Source organism: Camelus dromedarius, chromosome 6 (assembly GCF_036321535.1).
Source record: "Camelus dromedarius isolate mCamDro1 chromosome 6, mCamDro1.pat, whole genome shotgun sequence".
NCBI classification, from domain to species: Eukaryota; Metazoa; Chordata; class Mammalia; order Artiodactyla; family Camelidae; genus Camelus; species Camelus dromedarius.
In genome coordinates, this window is record NC_087441.1 from 12,611,629 (window position 1) to 12,636,836 (window position 25,208).

At 37.9% G+C, this 25,208-nt stretch overlaps 1 protein-coding gene across 16 annotated transcripts in view; it reads left to right on the forward strand.

The window, feature by feature from the left end:
- SYNE1 (spectrin repeat containing nuclear envelope protein 1) overlaps positions 1 to 25,208 on the forward strand; it is a 427,973-nt gene that overhangs the window by 117,285 nt on the left and 285,480 nt on the right. For all 16 annotated transcript variants that reach the window (XM_031456562.2, XM_064486565.1, XM_031456561.2 and 13 more), the window contains 10 exons: positions 2,673 to 2,780; positions 5,752 to 5,889; positions 7,150 to 7,314; positions 13,970 to 14,082; positions 14,631 to 14,799; positions 19,956 to 20,052; positions 20,784 to 20,986; positions 22,771 to 22,935; positions 23,393 to 23,545; positions 24,520 to 24,663. In XM_031456562.2, the coding sequence (XP_031312422.2) occupies positions 2,673 to 2,780; positions 5,752 to 5,889; positions 7,150 to 7,314; positions 13,970 to 14,082; positions 14,631 to 14,799; positions 19,956 to 20,052; positions 20,784 to 20,986; positions 22,771 to 22,935; positions 23,393 to 23,545; positions 24,520 to 24,663 (1,455 nt within the window). The remainder of the gene's footprint in view (positions 1 to 2,672; positions 2,781 to 5,751; positions 5,890 to 7,149; positions 7,315 to 13,969; positions 14,083 to 14,630; positions 14,800 to 19,955; positions 20,053 to 20,783; positions 20,987 to 22,770; positions 22,936 to 23,392; positions 23,546 to 24,519; positions 24,664 to 25,208) is intronic.

Sequence of the window (25,208 nt, forward strand, 5' to 3'; positions counted from 1 at the left end):
ATGGACTTTCCCACTAATCTTTAATTATGAGGTAGCATTAATTTCATCTTAATAACACTTAACAGCACTAATAAAGGAAAAATTAAAATAACTATGATTTCTATGTGACATGGAAAGTAAAAATAAAGATTTATTTTTATATTTTAAAATATTAAGCAGGAAATACTTAATTGAAAAAGGTAAGTGTTCAATTAGCTTGTAATCCTGAATTTCATCATAGCTCTTTTATGAATTATTGAGTCACATGGTTTAGTAAAGTCTATGACACATGGTAAGTGCTCAAAAAAAATTTGTAGAATTAATGATTAAGAATTTTTTCCCATATCCAAGTTACCCTATATTTCAATTTTTCCATCTTTCTTTATATTCCAGTGAGGCCTGAAGTTAAGGATCTATCAACACAATAGACTTTATGCCAAGACTGAAGTAAAAAATTAGAAGTAACCAATTGCATATTAAATGTTGAATTAATTTTTATCTTAATCTTCATGAAGCATGAGTTTATGTATATATAAATATGCTACAAATCATATAATGTGTATGTCTGAGTGAATGAGAGAGAGAGAGAAAGAGAAAGAAAAAGTCATGGATGCTGACAGTTCAGCTGCTTGGTTTATAGATGGTCTCTAGGCAAATAGACCTCCATGCCTGTGAACGCATGTGAAAGTCACCAGTTGAAGAAAAGCCACTAGACTGAATGGGTTCTGGAAATCTAGATATTCTTTTGTACTTCATTTTCCTGTTAAAAAGAGAATGCTGAGTGTGTAAAGAGTTACATCCTTTCACCTTATTGCAGTTTGCACTCCCCCCCCCACTAGAAAAAGTCATTTCCTAAATGTACTCTAATAAGGTTATTTTAAGAGCAGGATCCTGCTTCTCTCTGTGAAATAATTTCAGCTGGTGAGAAGCAGGTGCTGATGAGCCTGTGTTTGGAGGCTCACAGCCAAGCCCGTGCTCACCGTGGTGGTCCCTGCTTAGTGGTCACATTGACATCTGGTCCTTCGGAGGGAGACCAAGAGCACGCGTTCCTCTGAGCTCATAAGATGTGTCATTAGTGCTTTTCTGGGCATGAAAGTCAGCAGATAATAAAACCAGTGCCTTGATCCCATTCACCTGTCCATTCAGAAGAGCCATCATGGGAAGATGCCAGGCACTGTGTTAGGCTGGAGAAAAAAAGACACTTAAGGGGTTTTGAATGCTGGGAGGAGGGAGGGCGAGACGATTCATGGACAATAAAACACGGTGCATTTTGGGTGAATATTTGAGCTCAGATTGTTACAAGATCATAGAAAAATGTTCTCAAAAGACCAGCAGCATCAGATTCACCTGGAAACTTGTTAGAAATACAAATGCTCAGCCTCCACCCTAGACAGACTGAGCCAGAAATCCCGCAGGCGGTGCTGTGTTTCCACAGGCCCTCCAGTGGACCTGGTGCACACTAAAGTTTGAGAACCACTGGCATGGACGACAAACACGTAACCTAGCCTTGTAGGTCAGAACAGGCTTTCTAGAGAAGGGTGTGCCTGAACTGAGTGCACCTTCCAGGCAGCAGAGCGTTGCCTTTGCATCGCCAGGAAGTGAGAGAGGACGTGGATCCTGACAGCGTGTGTGGCAGGCTCTGCACTGGGTGTGTTCAGAGAGCCTCTCTCATTCTCCCCCTAAACCACGAGAAGGCTGTGTGATAACCACTCAGACGGTGGTACAGCAGTAGAGAGGATTAAATTAAGGTTGTGCCCAAAGTCACAGAGCTAATCTGTGTCAGAACCAGAATCTGAAACCGGTTTGGCCTGCCTCCCTGGCCAGCACTCTTTCTACAGACAGTCATTTCATATGTGTCACAGGCTGTGATCATCACGCGAGATGCTGTAGTGGAAAGCTATTTGTAAGAGCCAAAAAGTCATGTTAAATATGTTTATGATTACTTTGGCATTCTTACCAGATAAGAAGTCTTTATGGAAAAGTAGGGTATTTTCACTAAATCAGTGCTAGAATGGATCTTATTATTTGTGGAAACAAGTATGTAACTCTCCATATGCATTTTTTTAATGTTTGAGATGTGAGTGGTAGTTTGTATGGACTCAGTCAGCAGATAATTTGGTCAATATCTTATAGGTGCCATGTTGCCAGGGCCTGGGAATACCATATTTAACAAGATAAATGTGTCTTCTGTCCTTGTGGAACTTATAGTACTGGAGAGCATTTTAAAATAATAATATACACAAGTAATCCAATGTTGCTATGACTGTGGCTCCTTGAGTTCAGTCAAAATTAATCATTTCTAGAATGGTCCTCTGGGTTACCAGTGGCCTTGGGTGAAGAGGCACCCTTGGGCCTGTTTCCCCTCCCGTTCCAGCCATTGCTCTTTCTAAGTGTTTTTATACTTAGCACGTTTCCTTTTGACCACATTTTCTTAGTTAAATTAGTGTTTCTTGAGGGAAAAAAATGGAGGTAGATAATTTTGATATTCAGCATAATAATTCAGTTTTTTTTTTTAGAATTAACTTTTCATTCTTAGTCTCTAAAAGGTGTGAGGGCAGAGAGAGAAAGAAAATTTTTCAAAGACAACTGGAGCTTATTAAATACTCAGTGTCTTCTAGAATCAGTCAGGTATTAGTCAGCGAGGAGATAAATGCACAGATACTAATAAAATTGTCATGTCTGTTGGCTTCTAGAGAGAAGATAGGCTGGTTTTGAAGGAAACGAAAGTTTGGATAGAACAATTTGAAAGAGATATGACGAGGGCACAGATGACAGAATCAAATTTGCAGGATAAATATCAGGTAACGTATGGAAAAAATATTTCAGTTTCTTTTAAGCCTTTCATGAGTAAGATTCGTGTATGTCATTTAATCTGTTTAATCTTTCCAATAATATTAATGAGACATGTCTTTAAAGAAATAATATACATTGAGTTTACATATAATTTAATAATCGTATTTCTATGTAAGTAAGCAGTTTTTAAATTTGAATACATTTATATATTGTAATGGGATTGCCATTGTAGCAATAATTCATACCTCTATCATGTTACATAGTCATCATTTCTTCAAACTGGTTGGGATGATTAAATTCTAGCCTCTTAGTAAGTTTGATGATTATAATACAATATTGTTGTCCGTATTCACTATGCTGTGCATCAGACCTCGAGGACTTACTTACTACTTACTGCAAGTTTGTATACTTAAACATCTGTCCCGTCCCCTCCATTCCCTACCCTCCAGTAACCAGTATTTTACTCTGTTTTTGCAAGTTCGACTTTTTAAGATTCCACATATAAGTGATATCATACAGTATGTGTCTTTCTCTGTCTGCCCTGTCTCACTTAGTATAATGTCCTCAGGTTTCATCCATGTTGTCACAAATGACAGGATGTCCTTCTTTCTAGTGGCTGAATAATATTCCATTGTACATACAGCACATCTTCTTTATCCATTCATCCATTAACATTCACTCAGGTTGCTTCCATAGTGTGGCTCCTGTGATAAAGCTGCAGTAAATGTGTGGGTGCATGTATCTCTTCGATACCCTGTTTTCATTCCCTTTGGGTATATACCCAGAGGTGGAGTTGGTAGTTTTAAGTTGGATGTGTCCACACTATATAGAGTTCTGAGGTTTCATGACTTCCCCAGAACTCAGAGTTTTGTAGATGATCCCAAACACACACACATCTAGTTTTTGTACAACTCGTGATCTTATAGATGTTGCATAATAAGAAAACTCCACAAGAAATGCCTTCAGTGACAAATTGAGAATTACTGTAGAATAAGCTGGATTAAGTAAAAAATGACAACATGGATGTCTGGACTGGGCCCACTAGTGAGGTCAGTTTCTACTGCCACCTGTCGAGTTCAACGCTGTTGCCTTCAGGTTGGGGCCCAGGGTTGTGTTGTTATTCTTCCTCCCAGTCTCATCTCACTGTCATTAATAGGATTTCAGCTTCCATTTTCCACTTATAAGAAACACAAAGCCCTTTAACAAAATTTTTCCATTAAATTGTGATTTTACCCTATGTAGCATTGACATTTTCTACTATTTAAAATACCATTACATTTTAGCAGCAGAACTATTCTAACCTACCTTGTATTTCAGTCATTTTTGTTTTTTTTTTTTTAAAAAAGGGTGCATGATGTAAGAGAATGAAAAGAAAAAAATGTAAGAGAGTGAAAAAAATGAAGAATGTAAGAGATGATAAAAGATTTAGCTGTTGGCATTACTGTGTGATGTTACATAATCATATCCATAAAGTATACCTGAATTTAGAAGGATGATGCCGTCAATATTATATTTGACGGATTTGGCAAAGGAGTAAATTCGTGCTTACATGTGTGCACTTTTTGCTTTGAAACTCAGTGTAATCTTTTTCCCCCAAAAGGTAATTTTCTTGAAGGGCTCCATTAACCTGATTAAATCAATAAATTGAGACTATAAATATAAGAACAGAGTAAATACATTTATTTAGTCCATTAGTGAGTTTTAGTTTTAGCATAAATTATCAAAAAATAAATTCCAAGTTACCTGGTGTACAGATGTTAATTTATAAGAGGAAAACTTAAGGATTAGAAAGGCATGAAATAGGAGCATTCCTTACAGGCCAGTGATGATCATCAGTCTCCTAAAATAGGGTGAGACAGCACAGGGAACTTTTTCTTCCATCTGTGTTTCCATTATGCAGTCAGCATCTTCTGTTTATACTGATCAATCATGCATTTTCCACTTTTTCCATATATGGGATTCTGTGGAACAAAATTGAAAACTGATTTCACGTTTTGGTATTTTAAAATTACATTAAGTTAGAGGGAGTGGAAGGTAAAATCTGTGGTAGAATATTTATTCACCATCTCCCCCCAGTGTTCTTCATGTGAATTTACATGTTTATTGAGTCAGTGACTTAGAAATTCTCTCTAATGTGTTATCCGTTAGATTCTGCAGGGCCAGTCTCATATTCTTTAAAATAATTGCACACTGGCATTTTCAATTCATATTTGGACTTTGAGACACATTTTAGGATGTGTTAATTTGGTATAAAATGTAGGCTTTTCATTAAAATCACTACTTTCTTAGTATTAGTATCAGGCTCACAGTTAAGTTTATATATTACAAATTTATGTTAACCATACTGTGACTCAAAAACAGATAGAATACTTACTATTTTAAACTTAAAACAAAAGGTTATTACAAAAATGAGGCCTCCTAAAGTAAACCTCTTTATTACGGACTTATTTAAACACAAATTTGGATGCTGTTAATCCTGTATTCTTCTGATATATATCAAAATGATACATATCGCCATTTCTATTTGTAAATCGTTCGGTGCTTTGAAGTAGAGCAGCTATTTTGATTATTGACACAGCTATGGACTCCTGTTTATTATTATCTCCTGATGAGCAGGGACTGGCATGTAGATTATTTCATGAGAAATGAGAAATCCTAGGCTTTTGTCCACTCTCTACTACTTGTCTTTACCAAGTCACCTCTGGGCTTTCTATGGTAATAATAGTGGGGCCTGTCCACGTTGTAGGGTGATGGAGAGTCAGAGGTTGTGTGCAGGAAGCACTTAGCATGGGGCCAGGCTCACCGCCAGGGCTTGAGGAAGCCCAGCTGCTTTTAATTTCATGGCTATCATTATTATTATCAACAACGTATATTCAACATTATCCAAATACAAAGGAATGTTATGTAGGAAATGTGGTTTCCTATGCTTTTGCTTTTTTTTGACTCTTTGCCATGTTGTTGCTGTTTTTCCTCTTTTAGTCATTTAAGCACTTCAGAGTTCAATATGAAATAAAAAGGAAACAGATTGAACATTTAATACAGCCGTTACATAGAGATGGCAAACTGTCACTCGACCAAGCATTGGTAAAGCAGTCCTGGGATAGAGTGTCCTCCAGGGTAAGTTCTCTGATCACTAACTTCATCAGGGTTTACATAATTTAGCCAAGAAGATTTTCTATCCTCTTTCTTCATGATGGTACATTGTATCAGGTCCTCCTGCCTCTGTCTGAGGTGCGAAGGTTGACCTGTGGGACAGTCTCGTCCCTCTTGTCAAGATCTCCTTCAGGTCAGTAGACGTGCTCGTTTAACGACTGTTTCCCTGCTTTGCCTTCCCTACACGTGGTATCTCCATTGACCAGATGATACGTGAAATCCTGGAAGGGCATCCAAGCTACTTCTCACTTTACACAACTCGATTTGGGGTTGTTTAGAAGAGGTGACTCCCAGAGCATGAAGCCTTAACAGCTTCCCCAAATGCCATAACCAGATTTCATCAACAGTTAATACTCTTCCTATATTCACATTTATTTTTATCTTTTTAAATTTAAGCTTAGCTTATCTGATCATGAGCTTGAAGGAAAATTGCTCAGTAACTTTTGTAGGAATATTTTGCAAACTTAGAGACCAAGATTGCAAAACCTCTGAAACTTCCATCACTTGTGGGAATATTTGCCTGTACTTACCCTATTTTCTTCATTTCTATAATCTAGTTTTTTTTTTCCCCCATTAAACTCTATCAAAGAATAGGTTAGATCCTGAGCACCTCAACCCATCCCACCAGGCACTCCGACAAGCCAGGAAATGGTGCTCAGGAACTGGATGAAGTGGAAGGAATGATGAGCTGTTTAGAGAATTATATTATAGAAAGAATCCTGAATACACATCTTCCTCCAGAGACGTCTAGACGAACCCTGATTTTTCTGGCCCTGTTCTCATCAGCCGGGAGGTTTTAAAGGCTACACATCAGCTGGTGTGTAATTGCTGCATCTTTGAGCATGTCGGCAAAAGCCGACCTGAAAGTCAGTGAGCTCTTTGTGCTATTCCTATAAGAATAAAATCGCCTAATCTCCCAATAATATCCTTCCATGTCTAAGATGTATTTTAAGTTTCCTCAAGATTTGCTTGTAACTGTAGTTTCCTCACCATTTAATTGAGTAACTTTGAGTTAATTTAATATATATCATCAAGAAAATATGTGTTCTGAATTCGATGCTTTGAGAAGTGAGGACACACATATTTTCTTATTTGATATTTATTTATTAAATTAACCCAAAATTATTAATTTAAAGTGCTTTGTAGGCTTTAAAATCATTTGGGGGAATTGCAGGACTTGTCTTCTGTACTAAGATCTTCTGTCCTTCTGCTTTTGTATTTCAGCTCTTTGATTGGCATATTCAGCTTGATAAGTCTCTTCCTGCCCCTCTGGGCACCATCGGGGCCTGGTTATACAGAGCAGAGGTGGCCCTGCGAGAGGAAATAACCATTCAGCAGGTTCACGAGGAAACGGCCAACACAATACAGCGGAAGCGTGAGCAGCACAAGGTAAACATTCTGGTCGGAAAACCTTCCAGCATAACAGTTCTAGTGTTTTCGAATCAGGCTCATTTGACCATCGCTCAACAAGCCAAAGGCTGAGACTCAGAGGTTTGCAGCAGAGAAAAGGGAGTCGGGAGATGGGAGGACGAATCCCAGACCCACTTCCCTGAAGGTGAGGGGTTCTCAGTATTTATGGGATGTAGCCGAGGCATGAGGACCCTGGGGAAAGGTAACTGGAGACAAGAAAAAGACGAAGTTATCCCCATTCTGCACAGATGCAGCTAAGCTACATGCTTCTTCATGAGATGCATGTTCAGAAAATGGTGCCATTAGCATGATCGGAGGGTGGCGGTTTTGGCCCTCCGAAGTCAAACGGTCACCAAGCGGGCAGTCTTGCAACCCAAGGCAGAGGATCGGTGGTGGTAGCCAGTCTTAACCGGCTAGGGCTCAAACTGGACACAGCTGACTCCAAGTTCCTGAACTTCCACTTGGGCCAGCATCTTATTATTTAGACTGCGTGATGCTTGGAGGACCTGAAAGGTTTTATTAAAGTGAGCCTCATCGGTGAAGACAGGATAGTTTATTATTTATTGTGGCTAACTGATAACTAGTTAGCCATTAATAAATACTTTTATTTCCCTGATATGGCCTGGAACTTGCACTGATGCCGGCCTCCCAGGCCTCCGTTCATGCTGGTTCAGAGATGTCACACCTTCTTAGAGGTTCTCTGATTTGCACTTTCCCCTCCTATAAACTGTTTATGACAAGTTCAGTAGATGCATCTCCTGAGGTGTGGTCCAGTATCTCTGTGACATTTTTCATCTGCAGTTACCTTTGTTATTTCCGTTGCTATGTGTTATCTTTGAAAAGATAAGGTAACAGGCAGTGTGCATTTTCATAATAACGTGTTTGGCTGTTGGCTCTGGACCTCATTCCTGCCTCCATTCTCAAAGGAAGGCAAGCCAAGGCACCAGGTTCTTCTGTCCTGGGGCTACTGGAGTGGGGGTCGGGGTGGGGGTGAGGGTGGGAAGGGTTAGTAGAGGCCTTAGCCAGTGGTGGGATTAGGCCTTGATCTCTTAGTCATTTGTGACTTTATTTGGCTTTGTTGCATGGCTTGTGCTTAGCGTAAGTTCTAATATCCTTCCTCTGTATTTTGCGATGGTGCAGTCCTGACAAAAAATGCTGTCTTTCATTAACATCGCAGTCACGCAACCATGCATTTTGTGCAGCTGAATTGGTGTTCCTCACTCACTGGGTCGTGGTGGGGGTTAACTGTATATGTGGAAAACAAGCTGACAACCAGGTGTCACTTTGTCCTGGTCTCCTGGTTAAGCATAACCCTGGGTAAAGCCAGCTCTGCCGAGTTTTTGCCCACACACGTGCAGATGACTGTGGTTGGAGGAAAACACACCCCCAGGCATGGTGACTAACCCAAGGGGGCCCTGAATTCTCCCTGGCGCTCCAGAGGCGTTTCTGGACTCGATTCCCTCTGCCTTTCTGGGGCAACTATTTTATACCTTGTCTCAAACCTTCCACGCCTCCTCCCTCGTCCTTACTCTCAGCTGATGACACTGCTTCCTATTTCTCTGAGAAAAATAGAAGCAATCAAAAAAGAATTTCCGCAAGCTCCCACAACCACATCAACCCACCTACATGCATCTGTGCCCGAATACTCTGTCTCCTCTTCTGTTACTATGGATGGGCCATCTGTGCTCCAAGCGAAGGCCAGCCCCTCCACATGTGCCCTAGATCCTGTCCTCCTGGCTCTTTCCCAAGAGATAATTCCTGTAGTCCTTCCCTTTTTAATTTCTTTTCTCTCTCTGTCTCTGCTGAATTCTTCCCACCCACATAGAATGTACTGTTATTATTCTCATCTTAAAAATGTCTCTCTCTTAACGCTACTTACCCTTCCAGCTACTGTCCATTTTTTTTTCATCCTTTTTTCAGTGAAGCTTTTTGAAAGAATTGTCTAAGATCTCATTTTGGTTTCTTACTTCTCTTCTCTCACTCTTTCTAGAACCCATTCCAGTCAAGTTTTCCCCTGTCATGCTATCCATGTCATGTTCGTGAGGGTTCTTTTCATTCCTCACTCAATGGACAGTTCTCCCCCGCACTTTACCTTACTTATCAGAAGGATTTTAGATAATTACTCCTTCATTTTTGAAATTCTTTCTTTATTTCATTTCCTAATTTTCTTTCCCCTTCCCTGGATTTGCCTTTCTAGTCTTTCCGGTTAGATGACATTTGGTCCTTATCCAAAATGTCCATGAGCATATTTGGTCCAGGCCAAATGGTTTTGGACAAGACCAAATATTAATGACCTTTTGGCGTGGACCAAATGTCTCCATGGACATTTTGGACAGGACCAAGGGTCTTTCCAACTCTTTCAACAAATATTTACTGAGCTTTTTCTATGTGCAAAGTGGTGCTCTAGGTCTTTGTGACACCCCCATGAGCAAAACAGGAAAACTCCCTACCCTAATGTAACTTGCCTTCTCATGCAGGAGGCAGTTATGAAATAACGGACATAATAAATAAATATATTTTTGATTAGAAGGTGAAAGGACAGGAAGTATTAGGTGGTGCTGCAGTTCGAAGTAGGGTAGTCAGTGAAACACTGCTGAAAAGATGCCACCAAACGTGCACGTGCATTCCCACCTGAAGGCCGTTGCCCTTGCCATCCTTCTGGAATGTTCTTGTCCATTAGCCTGAAACATTCTCCCACTGATATTCCCATTACATTCTTCCTCATCTTCTTTGGGCCTTTACTAAAAAGTCACCTTTTAGTCAATCCTTTCTTGACCACTCCTTTGAAAGAACAAACTCCCTTTCCCCTTCCCTGTTCAGTTTTTCTCTTTAGCGTTTATCTTTATCCCAGCGACTAATTTAATTATGTATCTGATTTATGCTTCATTTGCTGCACGGTAATGTCAGCTCCATAAGGGCAAGGATTATTGTTTGTTTTTTTACCCTTCTATACCCACCCTCTAAAAATGATTTTAGAAATATTCAGGCTTTCACAATTTTAATAGGATCAGTAATGCTAATCATGCCTTCTGAGAATTTGTTCCTTTGACTAAGATTTCAAAATTATTGTCATAAAATTACTTGAAATGTTCATCTATATTTCTTTGGTAATCTTTTCTATGCCTATGGTTAAGCCTCTATTTTCCCCCAATATCATTTCTTTGCACTTTTTCACTTTCTTTAGTTGCACTCTGGCATGGTTGATTTTCTCTGTCCTATCCTAACCATCTTTTCCCATCTATTTTCTTATCAAAGGAATGACAGGACCACTTTTAACAGCATCACTCTGGCTGCTGCGTGAGGATAGTGACTTCTCTTCTGGAATCTATTGTGCTTGATATCAGTGCATTCACACCAGCTTTCTTCATTAGTATTTGTCTGACATGTTTTCCGTTTTATTAATTTCAACCTAACCGTGTTCGTAATGTTTAGGTGTATCTCTTCTAGAAAGCCAATGGTTCTATTTTATTTGTTTGTCTGATCTGACAGTGTCCACCTTTTGATGAGTGAATAGATATTCCACTCACATTTATGTATAATCAGTGATATACTTGAATTTATTTCTACCATTTGACTCTTTCCCTTTTATTTGCTCTACTTTTTCTTTTTTTTTCTACATTATTGCTGTTTACAAGTTGATTGAGAGGGTTTTGTTTGTTTATTCACTTGCTTGATTTTCTTAGTCCATATTTTCCCTCGAATTTGTTTGAAGTTATAACCTCTAGTTGTATATTGTGATTGCCCTTGAAATTATACTGTAGGTACTTAACACAACTGAAAGTGAATCAGTGTCTTGTCCTCCTGTTAATCAGGGTAAGGAATTAAGAACACTAACCAGATTGTGCTCTTCCCAACATGGAAACTGTTGTCAAGTATTAAATTACTTACATTTTTCTAACCGTACATTTGTTGTTTCTGCTGATTCTCGCTCATGATCGCTTGTCTCCTGTGCTTGGGGATCCTTGCTTCCCTCTGTTTGTATCTGCATTGCTGTCCACCAGGCCCCCATCGGCCCTTTTGGGGGGTTCTGGCTAAATGTTGGGGTCTCAGTTTCAGTGTTTCTCACCTTATTCAAGTTTCAAGATTCTGTCTCCTGCAGCAGTGGTACAGATACTGGCCTGGGATAATCAGCTTTTTCACCTTGTTTTAGCTCACAGGTCTATGATCTGGTTTTAGATCATATTTTACGGAGAGTGGGAGACCTCAAAGATGTCACTTACTTCCTGTGAGCCCACCAGTGTGTTAAAGTCTTAGGATATGCTCAGCGTCTAACTGTTTTATTATGAGACAACCTTTCAGAGGACCCAGTGCCATCACACCAGCTGTAGTTCCCTTGTCATATGCTTGAAAATGTTTTTGTTTGTTTTGATTTCCTGTCAGGATTTTTTTCAATTAACCACATACGGAAAACTACAGTAGGGAAAGCTTCTTGCAAGGTAGCTGGACATTTGTGTATTCCAGTATAGTCACAGACCACTCCCCCCATACAGTAACTTATAGTCACATGTAGCAGATCAGAGTTGGGAGTGGTGGTGGCTCTAAATTTACCCTGAAGTCATTTGGGGGAGTCTCAGCCAAGATATAAACCATAGAAACGTGTCTGAATGTTAAGAAGGCGGCACACAGTGACTAGCATACTCACCGTCAGTAGCTGCTCTGGGGCAGTCCTCTGGCCTCTGTGATGAGTTCTTGGATGCACATAGCGCCCCCTCTCTGGGAACAGGGGACTTGTGAATATCCGTGCAGCTACCTGCAAACTCAGAGCAGGTCAAAATGTGATGATAGCAAATATATATCAAGATAGAAATAGTTTAGCCCCATGTTTTTCTACAGTGAATAAATTAATGTCCCCCAAGTTAAAAGAAAATTAATTTCATTTATGTGAACAAACACATATGACATTAACATCTTAATTCGTGTACAAAAGCCTTTTATTTATTCCCTTCCGTCAAGTGTCTCTCTTATGATTTAGGATTTTTTTTTTTTTTTTGCTTCTATTTTCCTCAATTAATCTACTAAATCTTAGTGTGAGAGAAGCAATGTTCATTTTAATGTGTCATTCTGGTGGGCTGATGTGTCTTACTTTTCAGTGACAAACTGTTGGGTACTTATTCTGCTTTTGAGAAACAACCTTAGCTCTAGAAAACATGACTTGAATCTGTTAATGAACTCAGGATCTGCTTCTTGCTGCTCCAAAGCCACTACTCGAGAGACAATTGTTGGTAGAAAAGAAAAGCTTGCTTTATTCAGGAAGCCAGCAACCTGGGGATAAGGCAGACTCATGTCCAAACGCCATCTTCCCACTTCCCATCAAGGGGCAAGAGCTTTTAAAGAGGAGTTTCGGGATGTATAGGCAGAGGAAGGGGGCTACATGCAGAAAAGCACAGTCAGCTCTTAAAATCATCTTGAAATTGGTCATGTGGTGGTCTGACCAGTGTCATCTTGATTGTTTTAAGTACAGTTAATCTTTAGTTCCAGGGTCAGCTTGTTCCTATTTCCTTGAGGCCAGTTCTTGGAATTGTGCAAGTTGGAGCAGCTTATATCATGGCTACAGTCTGGTCATCACGTAGTTAACTTCTTCCACCTGGTGGGGGTTTTAGTCTCTGCAAAACAGCTCAAAGGGTATGGCTCAGAATATTATCTGTAGCCCTTGAGGAGGGACTGAAGGTCCTTTACTTTGCTTAGCGGCTAACCTGTTACTATTTTTTCTTCTTTGCCTGTTCTCCTTTGCTTCTGTATTTTCTCATTTCTGTGATTAAATTTATTCTCTGACTAAAGGTTTTCCAAAGACAAGACGCACGCAGAGGATGTGGGGGAGGGGGCTCTGTCCCGGGAAGGACCCAGAGCTTCCTGCTCCATTACGAATCTACTTTCACATCTCTCTTTCTTTGCTTCTCTGTGAGAGCTTGGCTAGGAGTTGTGAAGTATGTGTAAGTCTTTCTATAAATAAGTCTTTTGACAGTGAAAAACCCAGAAAACAAACAGATAAATTGTTAAAATTTCTGGCATTCTGTATAGTCCACAAAGAATATTAATAAACATCACATTTACATCCCGCCCCCCCGATGTCCCTGGGACATTCCCTGTGCTTGTTTGAAATTTTCTAACCATAGAGGTATTTTCATAATATATTGTAATGCAGTTGACTTACTTTAGATGGCAAGCAAACATCACTTTATGGTAGCCTGCGTCCATTCAAAATAAAAATAGTCTAAATTTTTTTAACCATTAAAGGGTTAATCTAGTTGTGCTTAGTTTTAAGCTCTTAAAACCCTACATGTTCAAAAGCAGGGAAGGATACAAATACTAACAAATCATTGCTTCTAGCAGTAACTCTGTTTTCCTTTGGACCATGTGCCTTTAAAATGTCTGAATGCAGTGCTGTGCAAGTGTCATGTGTGTTTAAAAGATGCCATAATTATTAGCTACGGCTCTTAGCACAGGGCCTTATGGACAGGCACCCGGGCTCCTGTACAGGGTAAAAGCCTGTGATGGGCACCCAGCCGCACGTGGATGTGGCAGCTCTGTCGAATTGCTGAGTGCATTGACTCATCCGTGCAGGCTGCAAATTATGCTTTTAGCCTCCTGTGAACATGTTTCCTCATTTTTTTATTTTTTTAAAATTGTATCTTAGGATCTGCTTCAAAACACAGATGCCCACAAAAGAGCATTCCATGAAATCTACCGGACCAGGTCTGTTAACGGGATCCCAGTGCCAGCCGATCAATTAGAGGACCTGGCCGAGAGGTAAGAGAATGTCTGGTTTTAAATGAAGTGTCTGTAAAACGCTCGGTGGATGCTTTTTTTTTTTTTTCCTCATTTCTTTCAATGGATTGATTTTTTTTTTTTTACAGAGACATTTACCTTTGGTATATAAAAATTGGGTTCCCATAACATATGCTAAGAATGCCGACCTTCTAATATGTTATTAGTTGAAAATAATAAACCTGCATGTACCCACAGCCTGCAAATCACAGAAATGGTTTCTTCAGAGGCTGTATTTTTATTCAGTACTGTGAGGAACATTATGTAATATTGCAAAAACAGCTTATAAAAGAAACAGATGAGAGATATCTTGGCAGGAGAAAGAACTAAATCAAAGACTTCAATCAGTCATATTTTGCCTTTAAACCCAGAGCTAGAATCAAATCAGATCTCCTGACAGTGACTGGTCAGCCAGAGTTTAGAAGACCTTGTGCCTGCATTTTATTTAATGCTGACATGTAACAGGTTAAGTAAGCCCCGTTCTGTTACTATTAGTTACCTTCTGTAAATTCTCGGTGTTTTGTTTCTAGGTTTCATTTTGTGTCCTCCACGTCAGAGCTACACTTAATGAAAATGGAATTTCTAGAATTAAAGTACCGTCTGCTCTCACTGCTGGTTCTTGCAGAGTCAAAGCTGAAGTCTTGGATCATCAAGTATGGGAGGAGAGACTCAGTAGAGCTGCTTCTGCAAAACTACATCGTAAGTCTCCCTGGTGCTCTGACGGAGAGATCAGAGAACCCCCAGATTTAGCATCTGATACCTACCAGTTTATTAGACGCTGTTAGTTTTATCTCGAATTTTAAAACATTAAGGTACCAGTGTGTTAAATGGGTTCGACGTTAAGTTTGTGAGCTTTTTGCGACACTGAAATATACACTTAGATTCTTTGGAGATAAAGGTTTTGCTGCATTAATCATATTGAACCATTGTGATTGGCTTTATTTTATTGCTTTAAAAAAAAAGTTTTTGCATTGCATACCCACCACTGATTCTGAGCTCACCACTAAACCTGAGTTAAATTACTTAAGGATTATCTTCATGTTTCTAAAATCCAGTCATGGGTAATTTAAAACAATTCTCAATTGTTCACATGGGGACTATTTTTTTTTTTTTTTAGATTAGGTCAAGCATGCCTTTTTTTAATGGTCATTCCCTGAGCTTCACTACTTCCTGCGTGCACCCAGGAAAAGCAAAATTTTGCCTGTGAATCTCTGTATCAATTTAATTTCCAAAGATTGTCTCATATTTGGGGCTATTGGTATAGAGAATCCTGTATTTACATAGAACAGTAGCTCTGAATTAGCAAAGGAAGTAGGTTGTTCTGTAACTAACAATGTCCATTTACAAGTAATCAGAGAATTATAATTATTACAGGCAGTTTATTCCTCTTAGTTAAACATGCCCCCCCTCAGTTTATTAGCAACACAAATTTGCTTGCAAAATTAATATTAAAAGGGCATCTCAGTCCTGTAACTGTTCCATTTGTTTAATCACAAGTTCTAAATAATAAATTAATAAATTTAAAATATAAGCCCATTTCTAACCTGTTTCAGTGTCTCTGTAACTGGCATGACTGAGTATTTATTGAAACCTTATCTTTACTGAAGCATCCTAGAACCATAATATATTTTAATTTTATTTTCTAAGTGCTAAATGAACAACATGCATTTGGAAAAAAAAAAGATTTAACAGGTTTCCAATAGGATGTTTCTCTAGATTTACTACAATTTTCTAGGAACTATTTGTCAAAAAATGTGAAATCTGTTACATGTTCCCTTATTCATTTTGCATGATCTTAGAAAGTAATGAGAAACCTAATCTTTTTAAGTTTAGGCAGTGGCATTAATTCTGCAAATACTAAATTCAGATATGCATTTATATTTTCAGGTTTAGTCATGTCAAGTGATACGAGTGAGCGCAGTGGGTAATTGTTCAGGATCCGTCTTTGTTCTAGCTATTTAAGGACAGCCAATTAGATTGAAACGCCTAATGGGGACTGTTCCACCAGGTTAATGTTCCAACACAAAGATGTTGATAATTCTCTTTGAACTTCTCAAATAAAGGATCTGTAAGTAGAGAATCATTATTAGTGATTAAAAAATCAGTACTTTCTGCCTATTTCATAAAGAGACTTCCACTGAGCTGCTAATTTTAAACTGTTTCCCAACGTAACTCTCCAAATTGTTTGTAAAATTGATCATTGCTCAACAAATATAGCAGATTTTAATGAACATTTCCTAATATTCTCATCCCTTGGTGAAATACCTATTTATCACCTGTGCTTCTATTCCCAAAAAGGGGTTGAATATATTTATTGTTTAATAGTTTTAGTAACTATGGGATATTGGTGTTTCCCATGTGCCAGGAGTTTTACATATGTTACCTTCTGTCTCAATGACAACCCCACAGGCTGGGTATTTTCACACTGTTTCACTGAGGAAACGGAGCCTTTGAACGCTCCAGGTGGCACAGTCAGTAAGAAGTGGAGTCTGGATTTGAATCCACATCTTTCTGAATCAAAAGCCCTCGAAGTACTGAACTTTACTCTCAAACACAATTGCCTGGGGAAAGTTTTTTGTTTTTCATTTTTTTTAAACTGAAAAGACCAAATTATCAAAATGATCACTTGTAGCTCCATGAACTAAATAATGTCGTTCATACAAATATGAGTGCCATTTCATGCTGGTCTCTAGCTGACAGTATTTTATACTTCCCTACTAGGCTGCTAGTTACCATTGGTTCTGTTCCAGGCAGCATGGTGTTGGGGCAGGGTGGGGTAAGGTGGGGGGGGGTTATTGAAGCCTGGCCACCAGTCGCATAGAAATATGTCGAATCATGGCTCAGATACTCACTACCCACATGACCTTACAAATAATGTCTAGAAGACTTAATCTTTCCCAGATTTTTTAATAATAACAACAATAGAACAATAGGAATTTTTCTAAGAAACAATGACTGATACATACTGTTTTCTATTTCACACCCCAAGAGCTGCTCTCATTCTTTTGGAGTTTGCAGGAAAATCATTCTCTTTAGAACAGGCTATTTCAAAGTGCATGAAGACATTGAAATAAAATCACAAAATCAGTTTCTTAAATGCAATCCTTTCCTTGGTTTCTAAAAAAAAAAAAATATTATAATGAGCCATATGCTGCTACATCATCAAATAAGCAAAGTAATATTTGGGATGTAAGGGTTCCATAATTATCTCTTTCTTAGTTTGAGTTCTCAATTCAATCTTACTCATCTGCAAAAAAAGATACCTTTTTTTAAGGGTTAGAGAATTAGAGGATGTGCTTCCTCCTTGCCACTTACAAGAAGAAGTGCTAAGTCCTCAAGGAATTCTTGGAAAAGACTTCCCAAATCCTTGCTGATTAATTTAGGCCACATGCTCCTGGTAAGAGATTGCAAACTGTAACGTCAATCAGAAGATAATTGGTTTGGTTCTTGCTGTCGGAATTGTTCTTGACATAACCATGTTAGTTAACTCGTGCTTCAGTTTTACAATGGAAGGAATAGGACAACATTTCATTCTTTCACATAAGAGAAAAGAAGAGCTCTTGGAAGTGTAGACTGTCTGAATGCAGCACCAGTCATGTGAATGTTTGTTCTATTATTTGTAATGACTTTATTAATGTAAATAGGCAGTTCTGATGAAATGACTTCTCAAAGTTGATTTTTTTAAATCTTAAATTGTCTGGTTTAGCCCCCTTTGAGTGAAATTGAGCTTTTTACTTATCATACCCATATTTATCTTTCAAAGTAGAAATTTAGTCTCTTCCACTAATACTTTAAATTTTGTAACATAAAGAGATATCTTATTTTTCTTGACATGCCACCAACTTTGAAAGTCCTTTGACCAACATGGCTTATTTGTTGAACTTGAAAGAAATAAAATAATCCTGTCCTTGTTATTTTAAATATACACTTGTGCTTATTTTTGCCTACTTCTGACTCTGTCTAGATAGCTCACAGCAGAAAGGAGATTTAGTGGTCCTCCTACAAAAGTGATTCTAATAGACAAATAATTTGTGTTACTAAATGGAATTACTCAGGACTCAGAAAAAAAGGCAAAAATAAATGAAACAATTAAAAGTTAACAAGCAAGGTTTCTTCCTTCAAAAATTAATTACTGAGTTTTCCTCATAGGAAAGCTCAGAAATACTTAAATGAATTTCTACAACATTTATAATATTCTGAAGACATTCTTTCCCCCCACCGCCCCTCTGGACCAAAAATGAAGCTACAAATAACTCTTCTTTCTTGTTCATTTATAATGAATTTGTAAACCTCTCTAGCAAAAGAATAGGTAAATCCAGTAGAGACACTATTTTCCATTTCTTTGACACTTAGAACAATTGTTTTTCTCATTAGCTTCTTGAAATTTGTGTCCAAACTAAATAAAGACTCTGTTTTAAAATTTTGCCAAATATATGTATCTCTCCAATTTCTTACAGTGTCTTGAACATGAAGTGTAATTTTCCATTTTTGATCAAATCATGGCCTGATAATTTGTTAAGTTATTCAAAATTTAAATTGTAGTAAATCATTCTTTCCCCAATTGGGGAGCAGGCAGAGGTTAAGGGAATGGGACATAAGGCTAAGTAATGAATTAACCAGACCACTATAGACTTACTTTACTCTCATCCAAAAATAATAAAGTCTTTTAAGGTTATTGGATAAAGTACTTATCAGGGAACCCCTCATTCCAGGGAATCCATAGCTTTCTCTACTCATTATATCCTTAAAGAATAGTTAATATATAAGTAAATGCAAACATAAAATGATATGAAATGCATTACATATGTAATTTTTAATGTAATCTTGAAATACGATAAACATCTATCAGTAGAATCTAGGGACGTCTAGAAATTGCTGTATGAATAGTTTTGCATCTGCACACAAGCATTTTGCATCTCCGCATTAAGCATTCATCAGCATACTATTCAGGACTTCAGCTGGTTTTTGAAGGCTAATTTTGCATTTTATACCAGTGGCACTTACCAAGTATTTTCTTGAGTTCAAATCATAGGAACTAATTATGCTGTTAAAAGAAATTAAGGAGTCTTTGGTAATATGCCGTTACCTATAATTGCATTAATTTTCCACTTTAGAGAAATGGGAAAATTTTTTGAAACAAAAAATTATTTCATATTGCCTGAAGTTAACAATTATAAAATTTACCTGAGGATTTTTTTGGTCTCTTCTCAATTTTATAGCATCCATTTGCTTATAGTAACTGTTACATATGTAAATTGCATACAGACACAGATATAGACATGTCTTATCTTTAGGTTTTCTACTCGGTAATAGAAATATGAGTGCGTGGATAACATGGATGGAATGTATGATTGTTTAGCATTTTTCTACTTGTAAACATTTTTGCATTTACTTTTTACTTTAAGAAAGTGTTCATGCATTGTGCCATTTATTTATAACCTGAAATTCCTCAGAGCCATCATTCACCAGACTACTGTTCAAAGAGCAACAGAATCCCACAGCTAAAACACAGTGGGAAACTTTAAAATGTTCTTCCAAATTTAGTGCTTTCTAAAAGTTAAAGCCAGGTTCTCCGGAGAAACTTCTGTCTCTTTTATAAACAAACCCTTGGGTGGAGAAGATATATAAATAATACTTCCTCAGTCTGGGGGTGAAATAGAATTAAAAGTGTGGAATTAAGTTATATCCTCAGAATAATCAGTTTACTTATGGCTGTTGAATTAATTTGATATTTTTAAGAGGAGTGAGTTTGGTAAATTTGGGTAACATAGCCACATACCTATACTGAAAATTGACTTTGGCATTGCTATGCAAGCCAGTGTTGGTTATCGTCTAACCATTCCTTGTTTTTCTAGTCTTTCATAGAAAACAGCAAGTTCTTTGAACAATATGAAGTGACATACCAGATCTTGAAACAGACAGCCGAGATGTATGTCAAAGCCGATGGCTCAGGTAAAACACCAGACAGAGCTGGTTGCAGCATTGAATACAGTAGAATTTAGAACCTACAGGTTTCTGTATGATCAAATCGGGTTTTTTTTCTCTCTACAAAATCTCCTTGTGACCATACCATTGGCCTGGGCGGCACATGTTGTATTCAGTCCACTTGACTTTGTGCAGTGCCTGACCTGCATGATCGTTCTCCTCTGTGTGTGTGGGTGGGTGGGTGTGTTCATGTCTGTATGCCTAGTCTTCTAAAAGAGGGGAAAAGAAGCATTCATTTTCTAAATTGTCATTTTCAAACCTATTTTGAATTCTGAGGAATAAAGGTTAGAAATGACTAGCTTGAGTATTATAATAAGGTAAATGAAAACTTAAGTTAGTGTAAGTAAAATACGTTTGTTTCAGTTTGGAGATATGTCTGTCATATGTGCTGAAGATGAACTATAGCATTTGTGATTGATGCTAAGTATGTGTCTGTTTGAGTGCACATGAAATGCAAAAAATGTCATATTTCATCCCATTTATCAGGAAGTTTAGCTGTATCATCCTTAATCTTTATAAGAAACCTGTGGATAAGATATAACATATTCCCAACATTGGCTGAATGTAATTCTAACATTATATCTATTACATTTATATAATCTAGAGAATTATAAATGCACACCAGCAGATAGACTCTAGAAAAAAGGTTTGGTATATTTAAAATGTAAAATAAGGATTATAATTGGTTCGTGTTTTAGTGGAGGAAGCTGAGAATGTGATGAAATTCATGAATGAAACCACTGCTCAGTGGAGGAACCTCTCAGTAGAAGTCAGGAGCGTGCGGAGCATGCTGGAAGAAGTCATTGCTAACTGGGACCGATACGGCAATACTGTGGCTAGTCTTCAGGCTTGGCTGGAGGATGCTGAGAAAATGCTAAATCAGTCAGAACATGCCAAGAAGGTAAGACTGCTTCTTACAAAAGGAAATTAGCACAGGTGGATTTAGAAATAAGAAACTCTCACAGCCAGGTTCTCTAGGGAGGGTTATAGATTTGCAAATATGTCACAAAAAAATCCTGACTTTGCCTGAAAAGCTGTATTTTCAGGTTAGTAAATTATTTTAGACCAAGAAATATACTGCTTTATAAAAGTTATGTTAAAACAGTGCCTGACTTTTGCATTCAGAAGAGCAGTAACTGATGGAGTGGCAGCCAAGCCCCATGCGCAACAGAGGGCGCTATACACACAGGAAGGTCTGTACTTGAAGGGGCACGTCCAGGGCACATCCTCTGAATTTCCTAATTTAAGAGAGGATGAAAACAACTTTAGCTAACGTAGTACTCAACCTGTGTGCTGGCGCACAGCAGCTCAACAAATAGGTCACCACGTTTTTATCTATTTCTATTTTTTTTTTTTTGAATTTTTATCAACTCCTATTTAAGGGTCTTATTCTGGATAGGAGTGATTTATTTTCCTCCGGTTACAGATGTCTATGTTTTTGAAAGAGTTACTGTTTTACTTTAATATCACTTACATTAAAATATCCCATGGAATGGACTGCTTTCCCTATATATACTTCTTAACGGGAGCCTGACATTTTCCCAGGGAAAAACAACTTACATGTAAAAGATATTAAAAGACCAGATTCCCACTGAGAAGTAGAACTTACATTAGAATTCCTGTTTGTCATACAAGACTAGTTCTTCTGTTATTTTGTTATACAAATAGATGTATAATTTTATGTTTTTCCATTCTGTATTTCATATAGATTAAAAATTCTCATGTAGCTGAGCAACTTTAACCCATACAGATTTTTGCTTTTCTAGTTAGACTGGCAGTGCCCTGGTAGATGGCAGATGTGTTCATTTCATCCAGGGGACTGTAACCACCAGAAACAGAAGTGTCCTCGTTGATTTATGCAGGAAGCCCTCCCACACATGGCTTATGACTGAATTATCTTTGGCATCCTTGGTTTTTACTGTGGTGTATATGTGTATGTATGTGCATGCACACATGCATTTAACTCGAAATCAGGTGGCTGCTGTTTCATTGCCAAGAGTGTAAATAAGAAAGGATTCCATTGTATTAAGTATTCTTGGCCGAGATTTTTAATTTTTAAAAATTTTCCTTCAGTGGTTTATCTCCATGATTTGGGGGTTGGTAATTAGGTTTATTTATTTGTTTTTAGAGGAGGTACTGGGGATTGAACCCAGGACCTCATGCGTGCTAAGCATGTGCCATGCTACTTGAGCTATCCCCTCCCCCCCTCCATGATTGTTAATTATTTTCATGTGCTATATTCAGATTTTAAAATCAAAAGTAACAGGTCAAAAGTATGTTTAAATTTTTTTAAGAAAGCTATGTGTTTCCCGAAAGTATTTTGTGTTGTATGTGACTCTGGCTCTGGTACTCACTAGCCTGAAAACTGTGTACAAGTCCCTGACACTCAATAGACATTCAGCTCTTTCGTCTGTAAAACAGGAAGAACAGAAAATGGTCATGGTGTTTTGCTTTGTCTTCAGCAAACGCTGTGGCATGGATGTTCTTCTGAAAAGACACTCAGTTGTTCTAGTTCACATCTTTGAATTTCTTTATCACAGAATTGCATTTGGAAAGAGATTAGGATTTACCTTAAAATTTGCACAAGTTTTAGAACAAAGCTATTTCTCTTAGTCTGGTTACTTTCATATAATTTATTAACCTGGGGATTATGGCTTACAATAGTGTACATTATTTATTGTTTAGGATTTTTTTCGAAATTTGCCTCATTGGATACAGCAGCACGCCGCCATGAACGATGCTGGCAATTTTCTGATTGAGACATGTGACGAGATGGTTTCCCGCGATCTTAAACAGCAGTTACTGCTGCTAAACGGGCGGTGGAGGGAGTTGTTTATGGAAGTCAAGCAAGTATGTTTTTCAAATCTATATGCCTAGAACATGCATGTGTCATAAATGTTGTGATAAACAGTCTGGTTAGAGACTATTCCATTGTTATGGCATGGGCTTATTAAGGTAGAGTACAGCTGTGTTTAGAACTGTTAGGTTTATATTTGGTCCTTTAGTCTTTCCCATTTATAATGGAACATGACAGAAATGTATAGTTTGACTAAGGATTATATTGACATATGGGCCTGACTTATGGAATGATTCATGCTTCAAGTCGTAATTCTTCGCTTCTACGCCAGTTCCTTTATTCTTTTCACAGTAATTGGACTAACTTCAAGTGTATCTAAAATTAGATCAGGAATTAAAGTCTTGCTTACCAACTCACAATGCCAGAGAGTACAAAGAAGTGAAGGTTGCAGGCTCCCCGAGTCCTGGCTGAATGATTTTCTGTGTTGCCCCCGCTCCCCGTTCTTAACAGTATGCCCGAGCCGACGAGATGGACAGAATGAAGAAGGAGTACACAGATTGTGTTACTGCCCTGTCTGACTTTGCAACTGAAGCCCACAGGAAACTCTCTGAGCCACTGGAAGTCTCTTTTATTAACGTGAAGTTATTAGTTCAAGACTTGGAGGTGAGCTGGTTTTCTGGAACACAAAAGTGGAAAGCCCATTCTATTATAAAAAGGAAGATCCGTGAAGTTACTCAGGTCACTGCAAAAGCTGTTTCTGTGTCTCCTTGACATCATTTTGACATGTGTGCACTTCCTGACTTGCACCTCTCATAAGAAAATCTATTTGAATTGTTTAAAGATGTGTTTTTACCATAGAGTAACTTCAAAACAGTCTTTTGATTCAGAGATTTTTTTTCTTCTCTACAACCAAACGATAAAGTACTAGGGGAAAACAGATATCTGTTTATAACACCTCTACATAAATGCCCCTGACGGTAAAGGATTTACTAAGTGAATCATGCTATTTATATACTTTAACGCCCTGCAGCTCTCAAAAGAATGAAGTAGCAGAAGAATATTGAATGATATGGAAATTCTTTTCTAATATGTTATTAAGTAGAACAAGCAAAAAGTAGTATCATCCCTTTTTTTGTAAAAATACAAAATGAAAGTGAACATACACAGGGAAAAATATTAATGATGTAATGGTGAAATGTTGGCTCTGGTGTAAGAAGACTGCATTAAATTTTCTTTAACTTATTATCTCTAATTTATAAATTTCTCCAATTATGATATGCTGCCTTTTTTAAGAAAACGGAAGTTGTTTAACTTTTAAAATGGGAGGAATTGCCCCAAATTTGCCTGATACAATGTTCACATACTACATTATCATACATACGTCAAAAATGTAAAGATTACTTCAGCTTATCTTTATGTTAACTTAAGGATTTATGGTTACACATGTATTTCTATGGCATCACTAATCTATAATATATTAATAGTGAAGGAAAGCGAAAGCTAGAATCTCCAAAAGTTGATTATGAATATAGAGTTTTATTCCGTGCATGTTGATGTGTGTCCAGCCTTCTGTAGAATCTTGAAATTAAGAGAAAATGTATCATGTGGTAACATAGCTGTTTCAATGATTCATGTAGGATATTGAGCAGAGGGTGCCTGTGATGGACGCTCAGTATAAGATAATTACAAAGACAGCACATCTCATTACCAAAGAGAGCTCCCAAGAAGAAGCGAACGAAATGTTTGCAACCATGTCCAGGCTCAGAGAGCAGCTAAGCAAGGTGGGAAGACACTTTAAAGCATGACACTCTGTGCGGGGCCAGCACGGCCGTCAGCTTGCCTGACCCCTCCTCTGTCACTGGGGCAAATCATTTCCGTGTTAACAGGTCGTGTTTTTATGTCTCATGGGGATTCTTGATCTAGTAACTTTGTCATGAGTTTTAAAAATGAAACTGTGGAGCTGATACCAAGCGTTACCTCTGTTAATTTAAAACTATCAATGGCTGTATGTTTGTAGATAGGCCTCTTCTTGAGGGGGGACAGTTAAAAGTGATAAGACAAAACAGGAGACAGGGAGAGAGTAGGAGAGGAGGAGGAGGGAAAGATCAAATATTTAAATGAGAAAGAATTCCCAAATATCCTTTTATTGAGATGTATTTGACATACCTCCACTCTAAGATTATTTATGCAATTTTTTGCTTGCCTTGCCACAAAGCACTGACAATCCTCCCCTCTTCATCTCACAGAGTTCACCTTGGACTTTAGATACATTTAGGACACGTCTGTGCAAGGATCTGCATGAATATCAAGCACTAGCCATAAGCTT